This window comes from Bufo bufo, chromosome 11 (assembly GCF_905171765.1).
Source record: "Bufo bufo chromosome 11, aBufBuf1.1, whole genome shotgun sequence".
NCBI classification, from domain to species: Eukaryota; Metazoa; Chordata; class Amphibia; order Anura; family Bufonidae; genus Bufo; species Bufo bufo.
The window spans coordinates 80,198,456-80,218,163 of record NC_053399.1 but is presented as its reverse complement, the minus strand read 5'-3'; the positions used below and the strand labels follow the sequence as shown (position 1 = coordinate 80,218,163).

The 19,708-nt window shown below is 42.7% G+C and overlaps 1 protein-coding gene across 6 annotated transcripts in view; it reads right to left on the bottom strand.

The window, feature by feature from the left end:
- Positions 1 to 13,876: 13,876 nt before the first annotated feature.
- Positions 13,877 to 19,708, bottom strand: part of BMF (Bcl2 modifying factor) — a 43,536-nt gene continuing 37,704 nt past the window's right edge. For all 6 annotated transcript variants that reach the window (XM_040411222.1, XM_040411225.1, XM_040411220.1 and 3 more), the window contains one exon: positions 13,877 to 17,981. In XM_040411222.1, coding sequence (XP_040267156.1) covers positions 17,883 to 17,981 — 99 coding nt within the window. In that variant the 3' untranslated portion in view covers positions 13,877 to 17,882. The remainder of the gene's footprint in view (positions 17,982 to 19,708) is intronic.

Here is a 19,708-nt window from a genome sequence, read left to right as displayed (position 1 = left end):
AAGGTTTATGAAAAAAACTCTTCAAGCTATGAGACAAACGTTTCTCCTGTTTCTCTCTTCTCCTCTATTATCCTGACTCCTGGCAGTAAGGCTGGGATCATATGTGGTGATAGTGGTGTGGCCCGAAGCCACACCACTACAGTATCTAAAGACCACCCCAAGGATTGTTCATTAATACCACACTTAAAATGCTTCCGTGAGACACTGCATTAGGTTTATATGTCTTGTCTTTCCCCCTTTAAAATCAGTGGAGGAATATGCCACATGAAATAGCAAAAGTTGGGTCAAAGACAGCTTTCAGTAGATAGTGTGAAATTTTGCAATAGCAAAAGTGAAGGCTACAGTGTTCAGAGAAACCGAGGTTTTAAAAGGAGCCGAGCACAGGGAGAAGAGTCCACTATGTGGCTTGATTGTGAGGGTTCTTCCTATATACAAAAAGGATGACAGCTGACTTCTCTCCTTGTGCCCAGACTCTTCTCCCGTTCCTGGTTCATTTTCAACCTATGTTTTGTCTACACAGCTCAGCTCCTTACACTATGTAGTGGTCGTTTTTGGGTACTGCAGCTTTTCTCCCAGTCACTTGAAGGTAAGCCCTGAAAGTGGTGGAGGGCGCACTGTGCATGTGCAGCCGCCCTCCATTCATTTCTATGAGTCTGAAAAAAATAGCTGAGCACTGGCTCGCCTATTTCCGTCAGGTCTATAGAAGTGAATGGGAGCGGTGGCGGCACATGTGCGGTGCACTCCCATACACTTATATAGGGATAGCGCTTGGTGGTGGCCGGACCCGGAGAAACCCGTGGTTCCATGCCAAGAGTTGGACCCCCACTAATCTCATATTGATGGCCCCGGGTGATTGCATCTTTTATACAGCCCCAAAAAGCATCTCTTATCAGCAGCACATGGCCCCATGAAAACTGGGGGTGTACTGCTGACAAATAAAAACCGTATGGGTATGAACAATTGTAAGATTGTCCTTTCTACCACATACTACTGATAATCACTGCAGGTAACGAACGCTGATGGACAGGCTGATATGGTTGATCAATGCTCATTCCCAGGCAGAATATATGCCTGTGTAAAAGGAACCTAAGCAGTTTAAAGGGGATTATCATCTCAGACATTGGTGGCTTATCGTTAGGATGTAGCACTAATGTAAGATAGGTGCGGGTCCCTCCTCTGGGACCCACACCTATCTCCAGAATGGGTCCCCAAAAGTGAATGTGTAGCATGCTCTCCATTCATTTGTATGGAAGTTCTGAAAATAGCCAAGCGAGTGAGCTCGACTATTTTCAGGGGTGCCATAGAAATAAATAGAGAAAGTGTGGCCACAGCCGAAAGCGTAGATTGCCGAAAATAGCCAAGCGCTAGTCCTCGGTCAGAACTCCCATAGTAATAAATAGAGGGAGGCTGCACATGTGCAGCTGCCCTCCGTTCACTTTGGGGTTCCTTCTGTACCCAGGAGCGGGTTCAGAGGTGGGACTCGCACCTGTCTGACATTGGTGGCATATCCTAGTGATAAGCCACCAATGTCTGAGGTGAGAAAACCCCTTTAATGCTCTGATTACACAATAACTGAAGTGATGCGTCCATTTTAGGAGTGCTGCCCATGTTATTGTGTAACTAGATCTCAAAGCTTTGGATTAGCTCACTTGCTTCTAGTTAGTGAAATTGAAGCCACGGTCGTCTCTGATTATGTATCCTTGGTGCATAGATTGGCAGCAGAACCTCTAAACATCTTAGGGGATCATGGTGCCTGACTGTGATATCTGAGGAGGGTTCATGCACACGTGTTGTGGTGTCTCAGGGAGTCTTCACTACAGTTGCTATTATGACTCTTGCTGTAGACAATAACAAGGTCAGCTCAAACCACAAAGGGTGAACCAGAGGTCTGTTACGTGACTGTGTGGAGGAGAGCGCACACAACGATACCAGACACAGAATGCAAACACAGATGGCTTCATGTTGCATAATATAGTGGTAAATGCAAAGACATATATATATATATATATATATATATATATATATATATATATATAGTGCATTCAGAAAGTCTTCAGACCCTTTCATATTTTTCACAAAAAACAGGTTTCCCCATCAATCTGCACTTCATTCCCCTCAATGGGAAAAGGAAAACAGAATTTTAGAAATGTTTGCAAATTTATTATAAAGGAAAAATTTAAATTTCACATTGACATAAGTATTCAGACCCTTTGCTATGACACTGGAAATTTTAGCTTGGGGGCCTGGCATTTCTCTTGATCAGCTTTCAGATGTTTCTACACCTTCATTGGAGTCACCTGTGGTAAATTCAGTTGATTGGACGTGATTTGGAAAGAGACCAGCTGACAATGCATATCAGAGCAAAAACCAAGCCATGAAGAGGAAAGAACTGCCTGTTGAGCTCAGACACAGGATTGTGTGAAGGCACAGATCTGGAGAAGGGTTCAAACAAATTCTGCTGCATTAAATGTTCCCAAGAGTACAGTGGCCTCCATAATTCTTAAATGGAACAAGCTCTTCCTATAGTTGGCCACCCCACCAAAATAAGTAATGGATGGAGAAGGGCCTTGGCAAAGGAGGTGACCGAGAACCCATTGGTCACTCTGACTGAGCATCAAAGATCCCGTGTGCAGATGGGAGAAACTTCCAGAAGGTCAACCATCACTGCAGCACTCCGTCAATCTGGGCTTTATGGCAGAGTGGCCAGAAAGAAGCCTCTCCTCAGTAAAAGACACTTGAAAGTTTGTAAAAAGCACCCAAATAACTGTGTGAGAAACCAGATTCTCTGGTCTGATGAAACCAAGATTTCACTTTTTGGCCTCAATTCTAATGTTATGTCTGGAGGAAACCAGGCACTGCCTAATACCATCCCTACAATGAAGCATGGTGGTGGCAGCATCATGCAATGGGGGTGTTTTTCTGTGGCTGGGACAGGGAGACTGGTCAGGGTTTAGGTAAAACTGAATGGAGTAAAGTACAGAGATATTCTTAATGAAAACCTGATCCAGAGTACTCTGGACCTCAGACTGGGCTGAAGGCTTACTTTCCAAGGAGACAATGACCCTAAGCACACAGCCAAGACAACACAGGAGTGGCCTAGGGACAACTCTGTAAATGTTCTTGAGTGGCCCAGCCAGAGCCCTGGCCAATCAAACATCTCTGGAGAGACCTGAAAATGGCTGTTCACCGACGGTCCCCATCCAACCTCACAGAGCTTGAGAGGATCTGCAGGGAAGAATGGCAGAAAATACCCAGATCCAGGTGTTCAAACCTGGTGGCATCATACCCAAGAAGACTGGAGGTTGTAATCACTGCCAAAGGGGCTTCAACTAATTCTTGAAAAAAAGGATCTGAATACTTATGACAATGCAAGATTTTTAACCTTCTGTTTTCACTTTGTCATTATAGGGTATTGAGTGCAGAATGATGGGGAAAAAGATGAACTTTTTTTTACCACAAGGCCCCAAATGCGTTGTAAATATATAAAATATATATATTGCTGACATCTCGGCCTAGACACGTAGCGATCTTACAGCGTGATAAACCAATGTCTTTCAGTTCAAGGATTCTGTCCCTCTCAGTTTGTGACAAGTAGTGATAACTGGCACATCAATGAACATGAGGCATCGCACAATCATCCTACATGACTTTATCCAATTTTTGAGGAGTCATGTGGCTAAAAAAACTTTGAATTTGGCTTTTATGTCCCTCCCACATGCCATAGATTGGAGCTAGGTGCTTGAAAATTTGATCATCTGCAGATCTTAGCGACACCTGTTATGTCCTTGATTTGCCTAACCTTAGGGTATGGCCACACGATCAGGTTTACTGATGAAGTTTTGGAAGCCAAAATTAGGAGTGGATCATAAAAGGAGAGAAACTCCTTGTTTTGGCTTCCAGATGCAGAAATCTGACTGTGCCCATACCCTTATAGCTTGTCTTCTCGGAGTTGCAATTTCTTTGTTGAAGATTGGTGTCTGTATTGGGCCTCTAACCTAGCTAGCCTATATTCTGCTAATTAGGGCTGCAATAAACGATTATTTTAGTAATCGAGTATTCTACCCATTATTTTTAAGATTAATCGAGTAATCTAATAAGACAAAATGAATTAAAAGACTGTTTTCCTTTATAAAAACTCATCAGACCCCCTGCCATCAGCAAAAGTGCATCAGTTCCCCCAGTGCCATCAGCTCCATTATCCCCCAGTGCCACAAGCTGCCCCCCCGTGCCACCAGTTGCCCCCCCAGTGCCACCAGCTTCCCCCCCAGTGCCACCAGCTGCCCCCCCAAATGCCACCAGCTGCCATCCCAGTGCCATCAGGCTCCCCCCAGTGCCACCAGCTGCCACCCCAGTGCCATCAGCTGCCCCCTCAGTGCCACCAGCTAAAACTAAAACTCTCATCAGATGAAATGATGATCGGACACGTCCAGCATCCACCTCACATCAGGTCAGAGAAGTCTTCGGACAGATCTCCAGAATGGAGAGGATCTAGAAAGCATCCTAAGCCCTTTGGTACTGCTCAGGGATTGCTGACACCATTCCTGGCATATCTCTATAGGCCTGAGTTCCCCCCAGTATAAGCCCCCAGTCACGAGCCGCACCGCCCTGTCGCTCCGTCTCTTTTCTCTCAGGTTGCAGTTGTCAAGCGGAGCTGCCAGTAACCAATCCCAATCCAGAGCAGAGCTGGCTGCAGATTTGCCTGAGAGGGTGTGGTACAAATGATAGGGACGTGAGGCGGGTCACGTGACCACTGGAGTGAGACGCTGAGAGCATCCGGGAGAAGCGGGTGACCACGGAGCAGCGAGTAACAGCAAGCGCTTCACTCCCGCTCCGTGGTAACATGACACAAACGAATCCTCGATGCAAAAATTATTCCCCCTGGGGGACACTATTACAGCTGGGGGCCACTATGAGGGACATTATGGGCCACTATGGGGGACATTATTACTGCTGTGGCCAACTATGGGGGACATTATTACCGCTAGGGGCCACTTTGTGGGAGAATATTACAGCTGAGAGACATAATGGGCCACTATGGGGGACATTATCATTGCTGGGGCCACTATGAGGGACATTGTGTATACTGCAGGTGTTGGGATTTTATTTAAAAAAAAGAGCCAATGAAATTCATCCATTTTTAAAGGCCATGAAAAACGTATGCAAAACGTCCATTAAGAATGGACAGACGGACAGAAAATGGTAGAAAAATAGCCATGAAAAACGGACAGTGTGTCCGTTTTTCATCGCCATTTTTTTTTTAACTGTCGTGTGCATGTAGCCTTAGGGCTAGTTCACACATTCAATGTTTGGTCTGAGATTTCCATCAGTTATTGTCAGTCAAAACCAGGAGTGGAACCTACATAGAGATGGAATGGAAATATTTGCTCCTGTTCTTTCTGACCCTCACCTGGTTTTGGCTCGCAATCAATGACCAAACACTGACTGTGTGAAAAAGGCCTTAGACAGTAAGCGGTAAGTTCCCATGCTCCCTCTAGTGGTGGCAGAAGGCATTCAGAAGTTTATCATCTAATTAGATAAGTAGGCAGTGGATTTGGGGCTCCAGTTATTAATATATATAGAAATGAATCAGGACAGTATTTTATATCCATTCACACCAGTCTTAATGACAAACCCCCACTGGTAATAATTCTTGCGCATCTCCGGAAGTCCCATGCGCCAGAAAATGAAATCTACTCCAACAGGAAGTTGATGTAGATGATAAGTGTGTCAGGCTGCAGCTGGCCCACCTGAGGCCCAACCCCATCCTGAGGCCCACCCCCATCCTGAGGCCCATCCCCATCCTGAGGCCCACCTGAGGCCCACCCCCATCCTGAGGCCCACCCCATCCTGAGGCCCACCCCCATCCTGAGGCCCACCTGAGGCCCACCCCATCTGCTCACAAGTGGTGAAGATGGCCAAAAGGAAAGTTGCAAGTTTTGTATGTATTATAATGACATATTCCCCCGCCCAATGAACACACTAAACACAAGACAGTAAACACCATATTTGTATATTTTTTTTAATTAAAAATTGCACCAGTAACAAATATCAAAAATAAGAGAGTGTGAATGAAAATAACATACATATGAAACTTAGAAAAAATATACACTGCAAGCCCTGAGGTCACACAGGATTAACTACGTAATTCTGTTGTCCAAGGTCGGGAACAGCACCACTCTTGTCTGTGGGCAGCCTGTGGTATTGCAAGGAAATGGGTCCGAGCTGCAATACCAGGCACAGTCCTTGGACATTTGCGGTTGTGTTTGTGGGGGAATAAAAGGCATTTTTTCTGATCTCAGACATCTTCTTTAAATAGTATGTGCAAGACCAGATACATTAGGTTCTTATTACCTTGTGACAAGATTTAGACCTACTGGTCACGTCTACTGGTGAAATGGTTCATGAATATTGCTGTGCAAAATTACATTTATACATGGTTGTAAATTTGAGTTTTTGATGTAAGTTTTTTGTGTCATTTTTATTTTTACCTGGGAAAAGATGATACCCCTTTAAGTGGCTCTAGTCCCAGTTGCATCAGAAACCAGTATCACAATGCATGGTGTGCACTGGGCCGTAGTAATTATACAGACCCAAATTAAGGCTCAGTCAAGGATCACGTTGGACTTCGTCAAGGCTCCAAAAGTTCGCATCGCGAGATTAAATCCGCAGTGAAAATTCAAAACAGAATTGACTTGCTGTCATTTAGAAATTTCTAAAACCCCATCCACATGTATTATGATTCCGTAAATTGCTATGGACGCACAGGGCGGATACATTGCGAATTGTCCACGGAGTAAAATCCACAGCATATAAACGTGTGCTGGACGGGCACCTACCGTGGGGCCGCCATATGCAGTGGCAGGACCCATTCACTTGAATGAGGTCCCCGATACGCACCCGACGGTCCACACCACAAGTGCATGCACTACTTCCGCGGGGTTCCGTGCCTCCGTTCCGCACCGCGCCTTCCAGATTTAATGGGTCCGCATCCGTGATGCAGTACACAAACGGCCGGTGCCCGTATATTGCGGATGCCCTGTTTGCAGACCGTGTGCATGAGCCCTAATGCCGAATTTTACTAAATCTGACCCACATGCTGCACAACATCTGTGGTCCGCATTTTGCATACATATTCTCTTTTTTGCAGAAAGCACACAGATGATCTGTTCTGCAAAAATATAGAATGTGTCCCATAGAGCTCATGCACACGACCGTATGTATTTTGCGGTCCACAAAACACAGATCCGCAAAAAATACTGATGACGTCTGTGTGCATTCTGTATTTTGCGGAATGGAACAGCTGGCCCTTAGTAGAACAGTACTATCCTTGTTTGTAAAGCGGACAATAATAGGACATGTTCTATTTTTTTACGGAAACGGAATGCACACGGAGTAAATTCCGTTTTACAAAACAGGACGGACACGCAATGAAAATACGTTCGTGTGCATGAGCCCATACTTGTTTGCAAAACGCGGACCGCAGACCTATTGAAGTCAATGGCTCTGCAAAAAATGCAGATGCCACACCGACTGCATCCGTATTTTGCAGATGCGCGATTGGCAGACCGCAAAACAAATATGGTTGTGTGCATGGGAATTTATCCAGAAAAAATCTGCACCATGTATGGTGGATTTTGCTGCTGCAGGAAACAGGTACACCACCGTTTCGGCACAAAATCGGCATGTTACTTGCAGATTTTGACGCGGGTTTGGCCAAGATCTCACCCACTGCATTGCAAAGGGTTAAATCCGCGCTGAAAATCCACACAAACCATTGACATGCGGTGGATTTCAAAATCCTCCACGCAGGTCCATTTCAGCATGGAAAATGTCCGCACTGTGTAGATGAGATAATCTGGTATCTGTATTATGTTGTGGATTTTCTGCACAAAAATCCGCTCTGAAATTCAGCGCAAATCCTCCGATTGAAGGTTCCACAGTTCGAGTTCAGTTCTGTGGCTCCAACGGCGATGGTACGGCCACCACTGTGCTGGGGGCTACATGTACAACACTTCGCTATGGAGCTGCGCAACCACTGGGTTACCCGGGAAGTTGTGGGCAGCTACACAATAATCAGGGACGGATTTGGCATTTCTGGGGCCCCAAGCAAAGTTATGTCTGGGGCCCATGTTGCACTGCTATGCTCCGCCCTATTACACCATTAAACTCCACCCCAGCTGCACCAGTAAGCACGGCCCCATCACATAGCTAAACTCCACCTCCGTCAGCCCACTAAGCCTCACTCTTGACTCAGCTGTGCAATTTGTACAGCGGGGAAGGGTCCCCTCCTCTTGGGCCGGCCAGAAGGGGGCCTCCTGATCTCTGAGGCCCCAAGCATGATCTTGGTTTGTGTGGTGGTACAGTCCACCCCTGACACTAATACATGGGCAGCCACACACTAAGAGAGAACCCCCTTAAAGAGACACTGTACTTTCACAGAATTTCATTTCATTTGACAGAGAATGGTGTCAACTGCTTTTTGTCAGGCTAGATCCATCTCTAATAACGGAGGCACAGAAGACGATCTACCCCTATGTGTCTGGAAGTGTGATCTCTCTCCTTATCTGTTCTGTGAGCTCTAGAGCTGAAAACAAATATACTATGAAGTAAGGTAAAAGATGTCATGGTAGTACAGTGCTGGCAGATTTCACAGAAGGAATACGCCCCATGCTTCTGAGTGAAATGCATCTAGCTGTGCAGCTGAAACAGGAAATAATGTGGCTGAAAGAAACATTGAAGACGCCAAAAAAGATCTGCTCCTTCACAATTATGATTGTACAAAGAAGCACAGCCATTCTGCATACTTTTTCTGAAAACTCAGGTACGCTTTAGGCCGGCTATAGAGTTAGAGATTTTCTGAAAAAGATTATAAATATACAGATTCGGGCTATGCCTGTCAATGGTACAGATAACCAGTTTTTATTCTTTATTCAACCTAGCAATATTGTAATCTTTATATGAATTCAATAAACCTGGCTACCATTAGTCATTAGCGATATATACATTATATGGACATGGCGGCAGGGTCTATATACAGCATTTATGTACAGGAGTCAATATGGTAAAAAAAAAAAAAAGTTAATATATCTATCAATTTTGGTACAAAGAAGAAGTTGCTAAGGTGTCCATCATCTTGATGGGAAAAAAACAGTGCTATATTTTCTGTAAAACGTGACAAACTCTACAATGGAGACACAGTCTTATGCCTGATGACCATGACCTTATCCGATTTGCGGTCCACAAATCAACGGGCCTGCAAAACATGGATGCAGTCTGTCTGCGGTCCCATTTTTTTTGCAGACCTATTGACTTTAATGTGGTCCGCATTTTGCATACATATTCTCTTTTTTTGCAGAATGCGATGTGCTTTCTGCATCCATATGTCCATTCTGCAAAAGGATAGAACATGTCCTTTACTTGACCACAACATGTGGACCATGGACGCTTCGAATTCAATGGGCCCATGCAACACGAATGGTAATGTGCAGACCACAAAATGCATACGGTCGTGTGCATGAGGCCTTATGTGTACATTAAGAGGGACTCACCAACAGCCAAAGTAAATCATGTGAAGGTTTGTAGCTAAAATTAAAAAAAAACTAAGCTGTGTGGGTGGAGCAACTTCAAAGTGAAAGGAAAAATCCCAGCAAGCATGTTCAGAGGAGTGGTCACATGACATCCCTGGCCAAACAAAACAAATCTTGTTTTTTATGTTTCACCATTTTCTGAAAGCTATACTATTTCTTTCTTTCTTTTCTGCAAGAGTTGATGTTTTTATTGGTACCATTTTTGGGTACATATGATTTTTGGATCATTCAATATTACTTTTTATGGGTCAAGGTGACCAAAAAATTTGGTTGTTTTGACACAGTATTTATTTTATTGTTTTACGCCATTCATCTGAGGGGCTAGCAAATGAAAGCATTTTTGAAAAAAAATTCATGTTTTAGTGTATTCTTTTTCTGAAAGAAAAAGGGCGATTGTCTTATGTAGAGGCTCATTTTTTGCAGGATGAGATGATGGTTTTATTGGTACTATTTTGGGGTACATATGACTTTTTGATCGCTTTATATTACGCTTTTTGTTAGGCAAGGTAACCAAAAATGGCTGTTCTGGCACAGTTTTTATTTTTTGTTTTTTACAGTGTTCATCTGGCAGGTTAGATCATGTGCTATTTTTATAGAGCAGGTTGTTACGGACGAGATGATATCAAATATGTCTACTTTCTTTGTTTGTTTGTTTCAGTTTTACATAGTAAAGCATTTTTGAAAAAAAAAAATCATGTTTTTGTGTCTCAATTTTCTGAAAGACATATTTTTTCTATTTTTCTGCCGATCGTCTTGTGCAAGGGCTCATTTTTTTGTGCAAAGAGTTGACATTTTCATTGGTCACAATTTTGGGTACATATTTTTTTTTTGATCATTCAATATTACAATTTATTGGGCAAATAGACCAATAAAATTGGTTGTTTTGGCACACTTTTTATTTAATTTTTTACGGCATTTACCTTTTGGCAGAACAGTGTGTGATATTTTTAAAGAGCAGGTCGTTACGGACACAGCAATACCTAATTTGTCTATTTTTTCATTTATTTTGGCTTTACACAATGAAAGCATTTTTGAAAAAATAAACATGTTTTTGTGTCTCCATTTTCTGAAGGCCATATTTTTTTCATTTGTTGGGCGATTTGTCTCATGTAGGGGCTAATTTTTTTCGGGATGAGGTGACAGTTTGGTACTATTTTGGGGTACATGCGACTTTTTTTATCACTTTTAATATCTTTTTTGGGAAGTGAGATGGGAAAAATTTCAATTCCATCATAGTTTTTCTTTTTTTTTATGGCGTTTACTGTGCGGGGAAAGTAACGTGATCCTTTTATATAGTAGATCAGGTCGTTACGGACGTGATGATACCAAAATTGTGTAGTGTATTTAATTTTTTTAATTTTTAATCAATTATAAATGTGTGGCTATAAGAAGAAATTTGTTTTTTATTTTACTTTTTTTCACTTTTTTTTTTTTTTTACCCAGACCCATTTGGTTCTTGAAGATCCAGTGGGTCTGATTGTATACAATACACTGCAGTACACTGTAGAGTGTACTGCAGTGCATTGTCACTCACAGTAAGCCTGATCAGGCTCCTGCCTTTAGCAGGAGCCTGATCAGCTATATCAAGGCAAGCCAGATGCCTGTGAAGGCGTCCGGTTGCCATTGTATCCACCAGGATGCTGCCACAGCAATGCCCGATGGGGAGGGAGCTCCCTCCCTCTGTTAACCCATCAAGCATCGGGCCCCTGCCACAGCACAGCAGCAGCCCGATGGGAGAGGGAGGGAGCTCCCTCCATCTCTTAATCCCTTCCATACAGCGGTCCCCATGGACCGCAGCATGGAAGGGGTTAAAGGGCCGACATCGTCGCCAACACCGATGTCTGCTGTTTCAAGCAGAGTGTGAGCTGTATATTATAGCTGACACTCTGCTAACCGCTCGGCCATCCTGAAACAGATCGGGGCGGAAGGGGGATCAGCCCACGGGGGGGGGGGGGGGGATATTATATATGCACACATTTAGAAGGTTCTGATCCCCACAGTCACAGACTGTGGGGATCAGAACCTTTCAGCCGGTATTAGGATCGTGTGATTGACTAGTCTGTACAGACTAGCCAATCAGAGCGAGGGGGGCAGATTGGGCATGCACTGCTCTTAGGCAGATTAGGAAAAGCAGCGCATGTGCAGTTACAATAAAGGCATGGATGAGCCTTCTCTAAAGCTCCTCCATGTCGCGTGCAGCCATGGACGAACTGATAAAAAGATTACCAGACAGATTTTTTAAATAAAGTATATTTGGAATCTCTTTTTTACCCTGTCTCCAACAATATTGTGTAAAGTACTGAGATAGTGGCCAACCCCTTTAAGAATGAATCTGTGCCAAAATTTGGACCTATTTAGCTTTAGAAACGAAAATGTTTAGGGGTGGATATATAGGGGGCTTCAATATCGATGATCTATCTTTAGGATAGGTTATCAATATCAGACCAGCCGGGGTCTGACTCCCGGCACCCATGCAAATCAGCTGGCGGGAGCGCTCTTCACCGTATACCAAGCATAGCGCCATACATTGCATTGTGGCTATACATGGTATTGCATTTTAATCTAATTCACTTAAACAGACACTTACGTCAGAAAGGGTTAATTTTTTTCATCTGACTATTATAGAAAACATTGTTTTAAAATAATTTTTGGCTGTTTTTCATTTCAACAGCACTTTACTATAGAAAATGAAATACAAAACATTGTCCTTCTCTAGCAGTCAGCACAGAGAAATAAAACTCCTACATAGCTAGGGATCCTATTGTTTAGTTTACTGCTGCTGTGAGGAGGAAAATGTTATCTGTTAGTATAATAGTTAGTCAGAAGGATTGGGATAACAACATAACAGCTCTATTCATAAGCCTAGATAAAGATGTTCACAGAAGATCATTGCACGCTTCAGTGTATTTTGTGATGTTGTAATTGAGTCACTCATCCCCTTCCCTCTCTGGTCGCAGTGAATGGTCTGACTGAGAAAGTCCTAAAAGAGGAAGGAGGAAGTTAAAGAGCCAGGACAAGAAGTAGAATATACAGTATGTAGTGATTTCCAAAAATTATATCCAGAAAACCAGCCACCTAGAATATTCACATAAAGGTTGTTAATATGTGGTTAAAAAAGTAATGGAAGAGTGCCTTTAAATGGGAATTTGCAGAACCGCCGTGTGAACAATGAACCAAAGACTGCAATGCTTGCACGAGCGGTGAGACTATGGAACTCTCTGCCTGAGGAGGTGGTGATGGTGAGTTCACTAAACGAGTTCAAGAGGGGCCTGGATGTATTTCAGGAGCGTAATAATATTACAGGCTATAGCTACTAGAGAGGGGTCGTTGATCCAGGGAGTTATCCTGATTGCCTGATTGGAGTCTGGGTTTTTGCTTTCCTCAGGATTAACTTTGCCAGATAACAGACTGAACTGGATGGACGTCTTGTTTCAGCCTTACAAACCGTGTTACTAGGTTACTGCACATCTGGTGCCTTAGTTAAGGCCGAAATTATATCTTCAGAGGCCCTCTATACATGGAGGGACATACAGAGAAATTTGGAGGGCAGAGATGGGGAGAGGAGAGATCTAAGAGCTTCCAGGAGGAATTTGAAGATGATGACATTCTGTTGCTTACAGGAAGTCAGCGACACAGGAGAGACTGATCTCCTGCCTACACAGAATAGCTAGGTCTGGACTGGTGGTCAGACTGGGGATCATATGATACAACCACCCATAATGAAAGGGTTCAAAATGTATGACTCCATCTGAGGTGGGATAAAATACACTACATTTTCAGTCACAAATGTCCACCTATAAAGTACCCAGCCATCCAAACATACACTCAGCAAACTAAAAAGAAAGAAATTATAATCAGGGCAAAAAATTTTTTCAAACCTCTCACCCTTAGGGGGCATTCACATGACTGTAGCTGTTTTTATTTTTACGTATCAGTAAAACACAGATGCCGGCCGTGTGCACTCCAAATCACTGTGCGGACCCATTGATTTCAATCACGGTATGGTCATAGACCTTATCAATTACATAAGAGGCAATGTTTTGTTGAACGGGATTGAATCCGCTGAATAACATTGCCTTTATACAATTTGAACTTATTTTTAGTTTGTTTTGTTGTGAAAAAAAAAATGGTTAAAGGGGTATTCCCATCTCAGCCACCTCTGGGACTTCATATCAAGAATATATCAAGAATGGGAGTCCCTTAATGACTGTTTCCATAACTCCCATAAACAAGAATGGAGAGACCCAAGCATGAGTAGCCAACTTTCCATTCTTTCTCTACCTCTTCGAGCTAGTCAGAAGTCTCCCACGTGCTACCACCACTCTCCCTCATGCTCCTTTTCTAAAACAGTGAGCAGGAACCTTCACCATCTATTTACTATTTGACACTAGATGAATTTTTTGATGACTGAGATGGTTTCTGAGCTGCCAGGCAGGGAATAATGAACTACAGGCTCCTAAAAGGTGACGAAGATGCCAGTTTCCACTAATATATCAAAGATGTTTTCACACGTGCTACTGGCTTATACAAAAAACACAATAAAATAAGAATGATTGACACACATTAAAATGGTTGCCTCATGAGGACAACCTCTGTTCCTATGTCCTAGTAGATTATATAAACGTCATAGAGAGGGAGTCTCCATGCTTGATAACCCCATCTATGAGCCAGAACATAGAGCTTCACAGAGATGTTAGGTTTTACATTTGCTCACTAGAAAGACCATTCATTGAACACCTTTTTTACACATTTTTCTTTTTTCAAATTGCTCTGATTGAATATTCCAAACCACGTGCTTATTATAAGCCAACATTATGTTATCAAATTTAATGGTTGAGGACAGATTTCCTGATGAAGTTTTGAAAGCCAAAACCAGGAGTGAGTTGCTAGAAAATGGTGGTAAGAAAGTGTTATGGTCAATGGCCATCCACGTGACAGGAGATGAAGTGGATGGTGCTGGTCTAGTGCTGCTGCTATTTTCTGCTAGCACCTGGATCTCACGAGTGGAAATATTCTACTGAGATACCATCAAGGACAGTTATAAAACAATCTCTTTAAGGAAATGTCTAAAAAAAGAGCAGATAACACACATTTGAATAGATTGGCTTTGATTATTCGTACCTGATCAGTTGGTACCATAGACATAATGATTGTGAACAGATTAAAGGAATTTTCCAGGACTAACTTATTGATGACCTCTCTTTAGGATGGGGGGGGGGGGGGGCATTCACTAGAATGGGAGAAGTACTGTTGTAACCAAGTGCAGCCACTACGCAGCGTGCCGAGCTGTGTAGTTCCAGTGTCTGGTTGAGACACCAGAGCTCGTGAAGAAAGCTAATCAATGGGGTTGCTGGGAGTCAGACCCCCACCGATCTGATGCCGATAACCTATCCTTAGGTCCTGTAAAACCCCTTTAACTCAGGAGAATATTCTCCTAATTCTCTCATTCAACACAATAAAGTACAAGTAATATATTACAAATACACCGTCCATATGGGCTTATCAATTGCCCTCTGGAAGTGGTCTTCATAAGAACTTACCCAGTGGTTCTAAAACCAGAGGGTGTATTTCATGTATCGGCTTCTTGACATTTTCTTTTGTTTTGATTATCACAAAAGTACAGCAGAAAATACCATAAAACAGGCACATGTAAAGACACTAGTATAAAACCATGAAGCTGTATGATAAGTGGGTTTATACATGCAACCTATTATCATGGTAGCAAAATCTTCTCACAGAGCACTGTGTGAGAAAGTGCCGTCCCTTATGAATTAAAGGGGTATTCCCATATGGGACTTTTATGGCATATTCATAGGATAAGCCATGATTCTCCGACAGGTGAATCTGCTCCTATCTCAAGAATGAGGTTCATGCATGGTGTCTTCTCCATTCAACCACTCTGGGTGAGCCAGCACACTTGGCCATTTTTGGAAGTTACATGGCCCATTGAGGTGGAAGGATTGTGGTCATGCGTGGGACTTGCTCTCCATTCTTTCTTGTGATAGGAGCAGATCCCAGCAGTTGGGCCCACTCCTATCAGACGTTTATGGCATATCCTATGAATATGTCATAAAACTCCCACATGGGAATACCTCTTTAATTGATAGGGGAAGGTGAAATTCAGTATTCTGCTGGCTCCTTGCTACCAGACAGCGTTGACATTGTAGGAGTTTACATGACAATTACATAGCTAGAGCCTAGCTAAGAATTCAAATGTCTGACACTGGAGATAAACCGCTGTCTCTTTTCAGTGGCAACCAGCAGAATTGTCTTTTAGGATACATCCACCATGGCATAAAAACTGTGGACTTTCCGCCTGTAATTGCAACACCTGCAGGGGTCTACAGTTCCATCAATGCGGATGATATTTTGAAAAATCTCATCCACATGCTGCTTGAAAAATTGTAGACATTGACGTATGATGCAGTATGTTGATTTATGATGCAGATTTTGACCACAGATTTCACCCAATGCATGGAGTGAAATCCATGTTACATCTGCAGCAAAATCTGCAACAAATCTGCAGTGGAATCTCTGCTGCGAAAACATGGCAAAAGCTACCACAGAAGTTCTGCCTGGTGTGGCCATATCCTTACACTCAAGTTCACAAGGGCAGATTTTCCATGCAGATTTTGGAGCATATTTGTGTCTATGCCACCCAATGTTCCTCATTAGGAATCCACTTTTCTGTGGATCGTTGCTTGTGGATTTAGAAACTATCTCAAGAAGGAACACAGCACTGAAATAATGCAGAAACATGATGGGTATCAACACATGGACAAGCTCCATTAAATGGGGCCAATATGCAGTGAAATCCCTGGCATTAAAACTACATTTCTGCAGCAGAAATTCATAGCTTAGCCATGTATTTCTACAGCAATATTGGAGCTGTAAAACAAAGTATTTTCGGTTACCGTCTTGACCTCAGACCGGCAACTCAAGTTAAGATATGTGTAGAAACCTTATAAAAGTGGACATACCCTTTTATGAGGTCAACAGTATTGCTCTCTTGGCTTTTAATGTCAATTAAAGAGGTTGTCCATAAATCTTTTTACAAAGAAATTGCAATGTTACAAAAGGAGCAATACTCACTTTACCAATCACCTGCAGCTCCCTTGCCGATACTTCCCACCAGTCTCTGCTCACTCAGTTCCAGTGATGACCACTGTAGCCAACCACCGGCCTCAGCACTGATCTCAAGGGTGTCAACCCTTCAGTGCTACAGCTAAGGATTGGCTGCAGCGGTCACTCGTTGTGTCATGTTATCTCGTGAACAAAGAATTGGAAAGCCACAACACGGGTAACAGGGTATCAATAAGGTGAGTATTACTTCTTATGTTGTTTTATAGCATTGTAAGCTCTTTCGAAAAAAATATCATGGGGCTGGACGTCCCCTTTAAAGCATGACACACAATAAAAGTCAACTGACATAAAATATCTTGTACTAATAAGGTGAAAACCACATACACACGTTCCAGGGCTCTTCATATAGCATATGGAGCCCCATAGCAAAAATCAAAATAGGGCGCCTCACTGTTACCGATTCATGCCTCATCACCTGGAACTTTCTGCTCTTCTCCACCACGATCCAATGGTGGTATGACTCTCTGTCCTCTTGTGAACAATCACATAGCCCAGAGGAATGAAGGATTATCCAAACCTAAGCTGGACCTCCATTTTGTAATGGGTTGTCGTGTAATACCCTTGGCATCTAATAAATGATTTTTACGCGGTTGTATGTGAATATCACATCACGGATCAGCCTCTTAAGATGCTTTAAACTGTTACCCACAAAGTATATCTTCTATGTGAGATACTGTAGGAAGATGTATAAGATATAAAGACAATTATATGTATGCACTTCTTCATCAGTTTTTGTTCTCTTCCTCCATAAAAACATCAGATATTTGATAACGGACATGTTTTTTGGCTCTACCTGCGTTCCACTCGTGAGAAGATTTGATGATGGCCAAGGAGGGTAAGTTTATGATATTTGGAAGTAGGTCCTGAATCTTTCCTTGTCTCTTGTACCTGCTGAATAAAAGAACATCTTCTCTTCTAGTAGATTTAGGTTTGGTTGTGTAAAACCTTCAAGGCTCACCTGCAGAAACAAAACATGTCAGCCTGGTTCAATTACCCATAATGCTGTTCAATTCCACAGATATCAACACAAGTTGTTGTCCCAACAGTGTTTGACCAGAAATCCCTGATGATGCTGGAACATCCTCTTCTGTATCCAACACAGAATTGTCCAGTGATACCAGAGCAGAGTAGATTTTGACTCGTAGGTGATGTTCACCTCTGGAAGCCACCTCTGTTCCTCTCACGATGGATGACCAAGTTACGAATAAAGACCAATAACTGGAACCAGATTTGGTTTCTGTTTTGTTGAATCTGTACAAGGTGAAAGGGAAGAGGGATCAGTTAAACCATAGAAAAAAGTAATATAAAGTTAAAATCTTGTATGGAAACCATCCATCTAAGCAGTGACCTGCAGAAATGGGCACTTTGAAGCTCAACTTTATGACATTCTCTACTAAATATAAAGAACATGTAATTTATATAGGTCTGAACTATACGATGTAAGCTCTTAATTTGCTGTCAGTGCACACCTGTTATACACCTCTCCTCACTTCAGTGCCGCTCTACCAGATCTTGCAGACGCGTGCCGCATTGCTGAGACACTTCACGATAATGTCACTGACTTCAGCATCTCGTTGTCACAGCACGCAAACCAATTTTGGCTGTCTATATAAAAAGGGTAGTATCTCCTGACACTTGCCTGAGTATCAGCTGCCCTTCCTTAAAATTCCTCTAACCTTTTGCCTACTCCATTACTATCTGGATTTGACCAAGTTGGCCTTCAAGGATTTAGCCTTCTGCTTTGCCCTCTGGATTTGTGACCTTTGCAGTGTCTCTCTGCTTTTCATCCCTTCCCTGGATTTTGACTCTGCCATGGGATTTCAGCAGCTGGACCCTCTGCTGGTGGGCAGAAGAGGGCCAGCGGGTCTAGACCGCCATGACATTAGTGGTAGTAGAAGGGTAGGCAGCATGGCAGGAAGCAGAATGATGGCGGCACAGGCCACTGATATAACAGTAGGATGAAATATTATTTATTTAAGGAAGATCTTTGTTTGAAAGAACATTTCCAGAAAGACCTGTTGACCATCGTCTGGTGTATAGACCATGTATAGTTAGCTTGAACATCTGTAACAACCAACGGGGACTAAAATCAATTTAGATTAATCTCTATGGGTACTATAATGTCATCAGACTTAAAATTCTGCAACTTGCTTGTCCAGAAATGTCTCGCTCTACAGATCCATGTCAGGAAATCTCTGTGAGTTTAGGAAATTGTATCATGGATCCAAAGACAATTTTTGTCTTGTTTATGTAGTCGAAAATAATCAATTTTTTCTTAATAATGACCATTACAGTCTCACTCTACTGCTGACTAGCAAATGCTTAATTCCAAAAGATATTCCATACATGAATTAAAGCTTTATAATTTCTATGTGAGCATTTTCCACATTGATGAACCACCATCGAATCTGTGAATTTTATGTAGTGGTCTCTGTTTTATTTATAATAAGATCCTTGAGTCCAGCTCATTGGAAAATGGCAATTATGCTCAGGAGAATGAAAAGGAGAAACCCAATATGAACATAGCCATAGGTCTCATGTATACAACTGTATCAGGCTCTGTGCACATTGTGTCTGAGCCCTGTTTACATTATATGTGGCATCAAACAAACTATCTCTGGGTATATGTTAAATGTATCCACAGGGCTCCACTTCTGGGTTGTGACTAGGCAGGCTCAGCGATGCTGACTCTTGTGGAAGTTCAGGATTTGTGGAAAATGGAGGAAACCAAAGATCTCAACATTACTGGTCAGCAGACCTCAACACACTTCTCCATTATCTGTCAGAGAGGTAACAGGGCTTGAACATAAGTCAACATGAGGTGGTAACGACTGATGTGTCTCAGGAGCCCGGACACTTAATGACTATCTCAGTCCACATCCAGGTCCAGGCTTTCTCTCTTGGGTAGCTCCTTCAGTTTCTGCAGAGCACACCTCACTCTCCCAGGCCGCCTTCTGCTGTGGCCTCAATGTGCACGT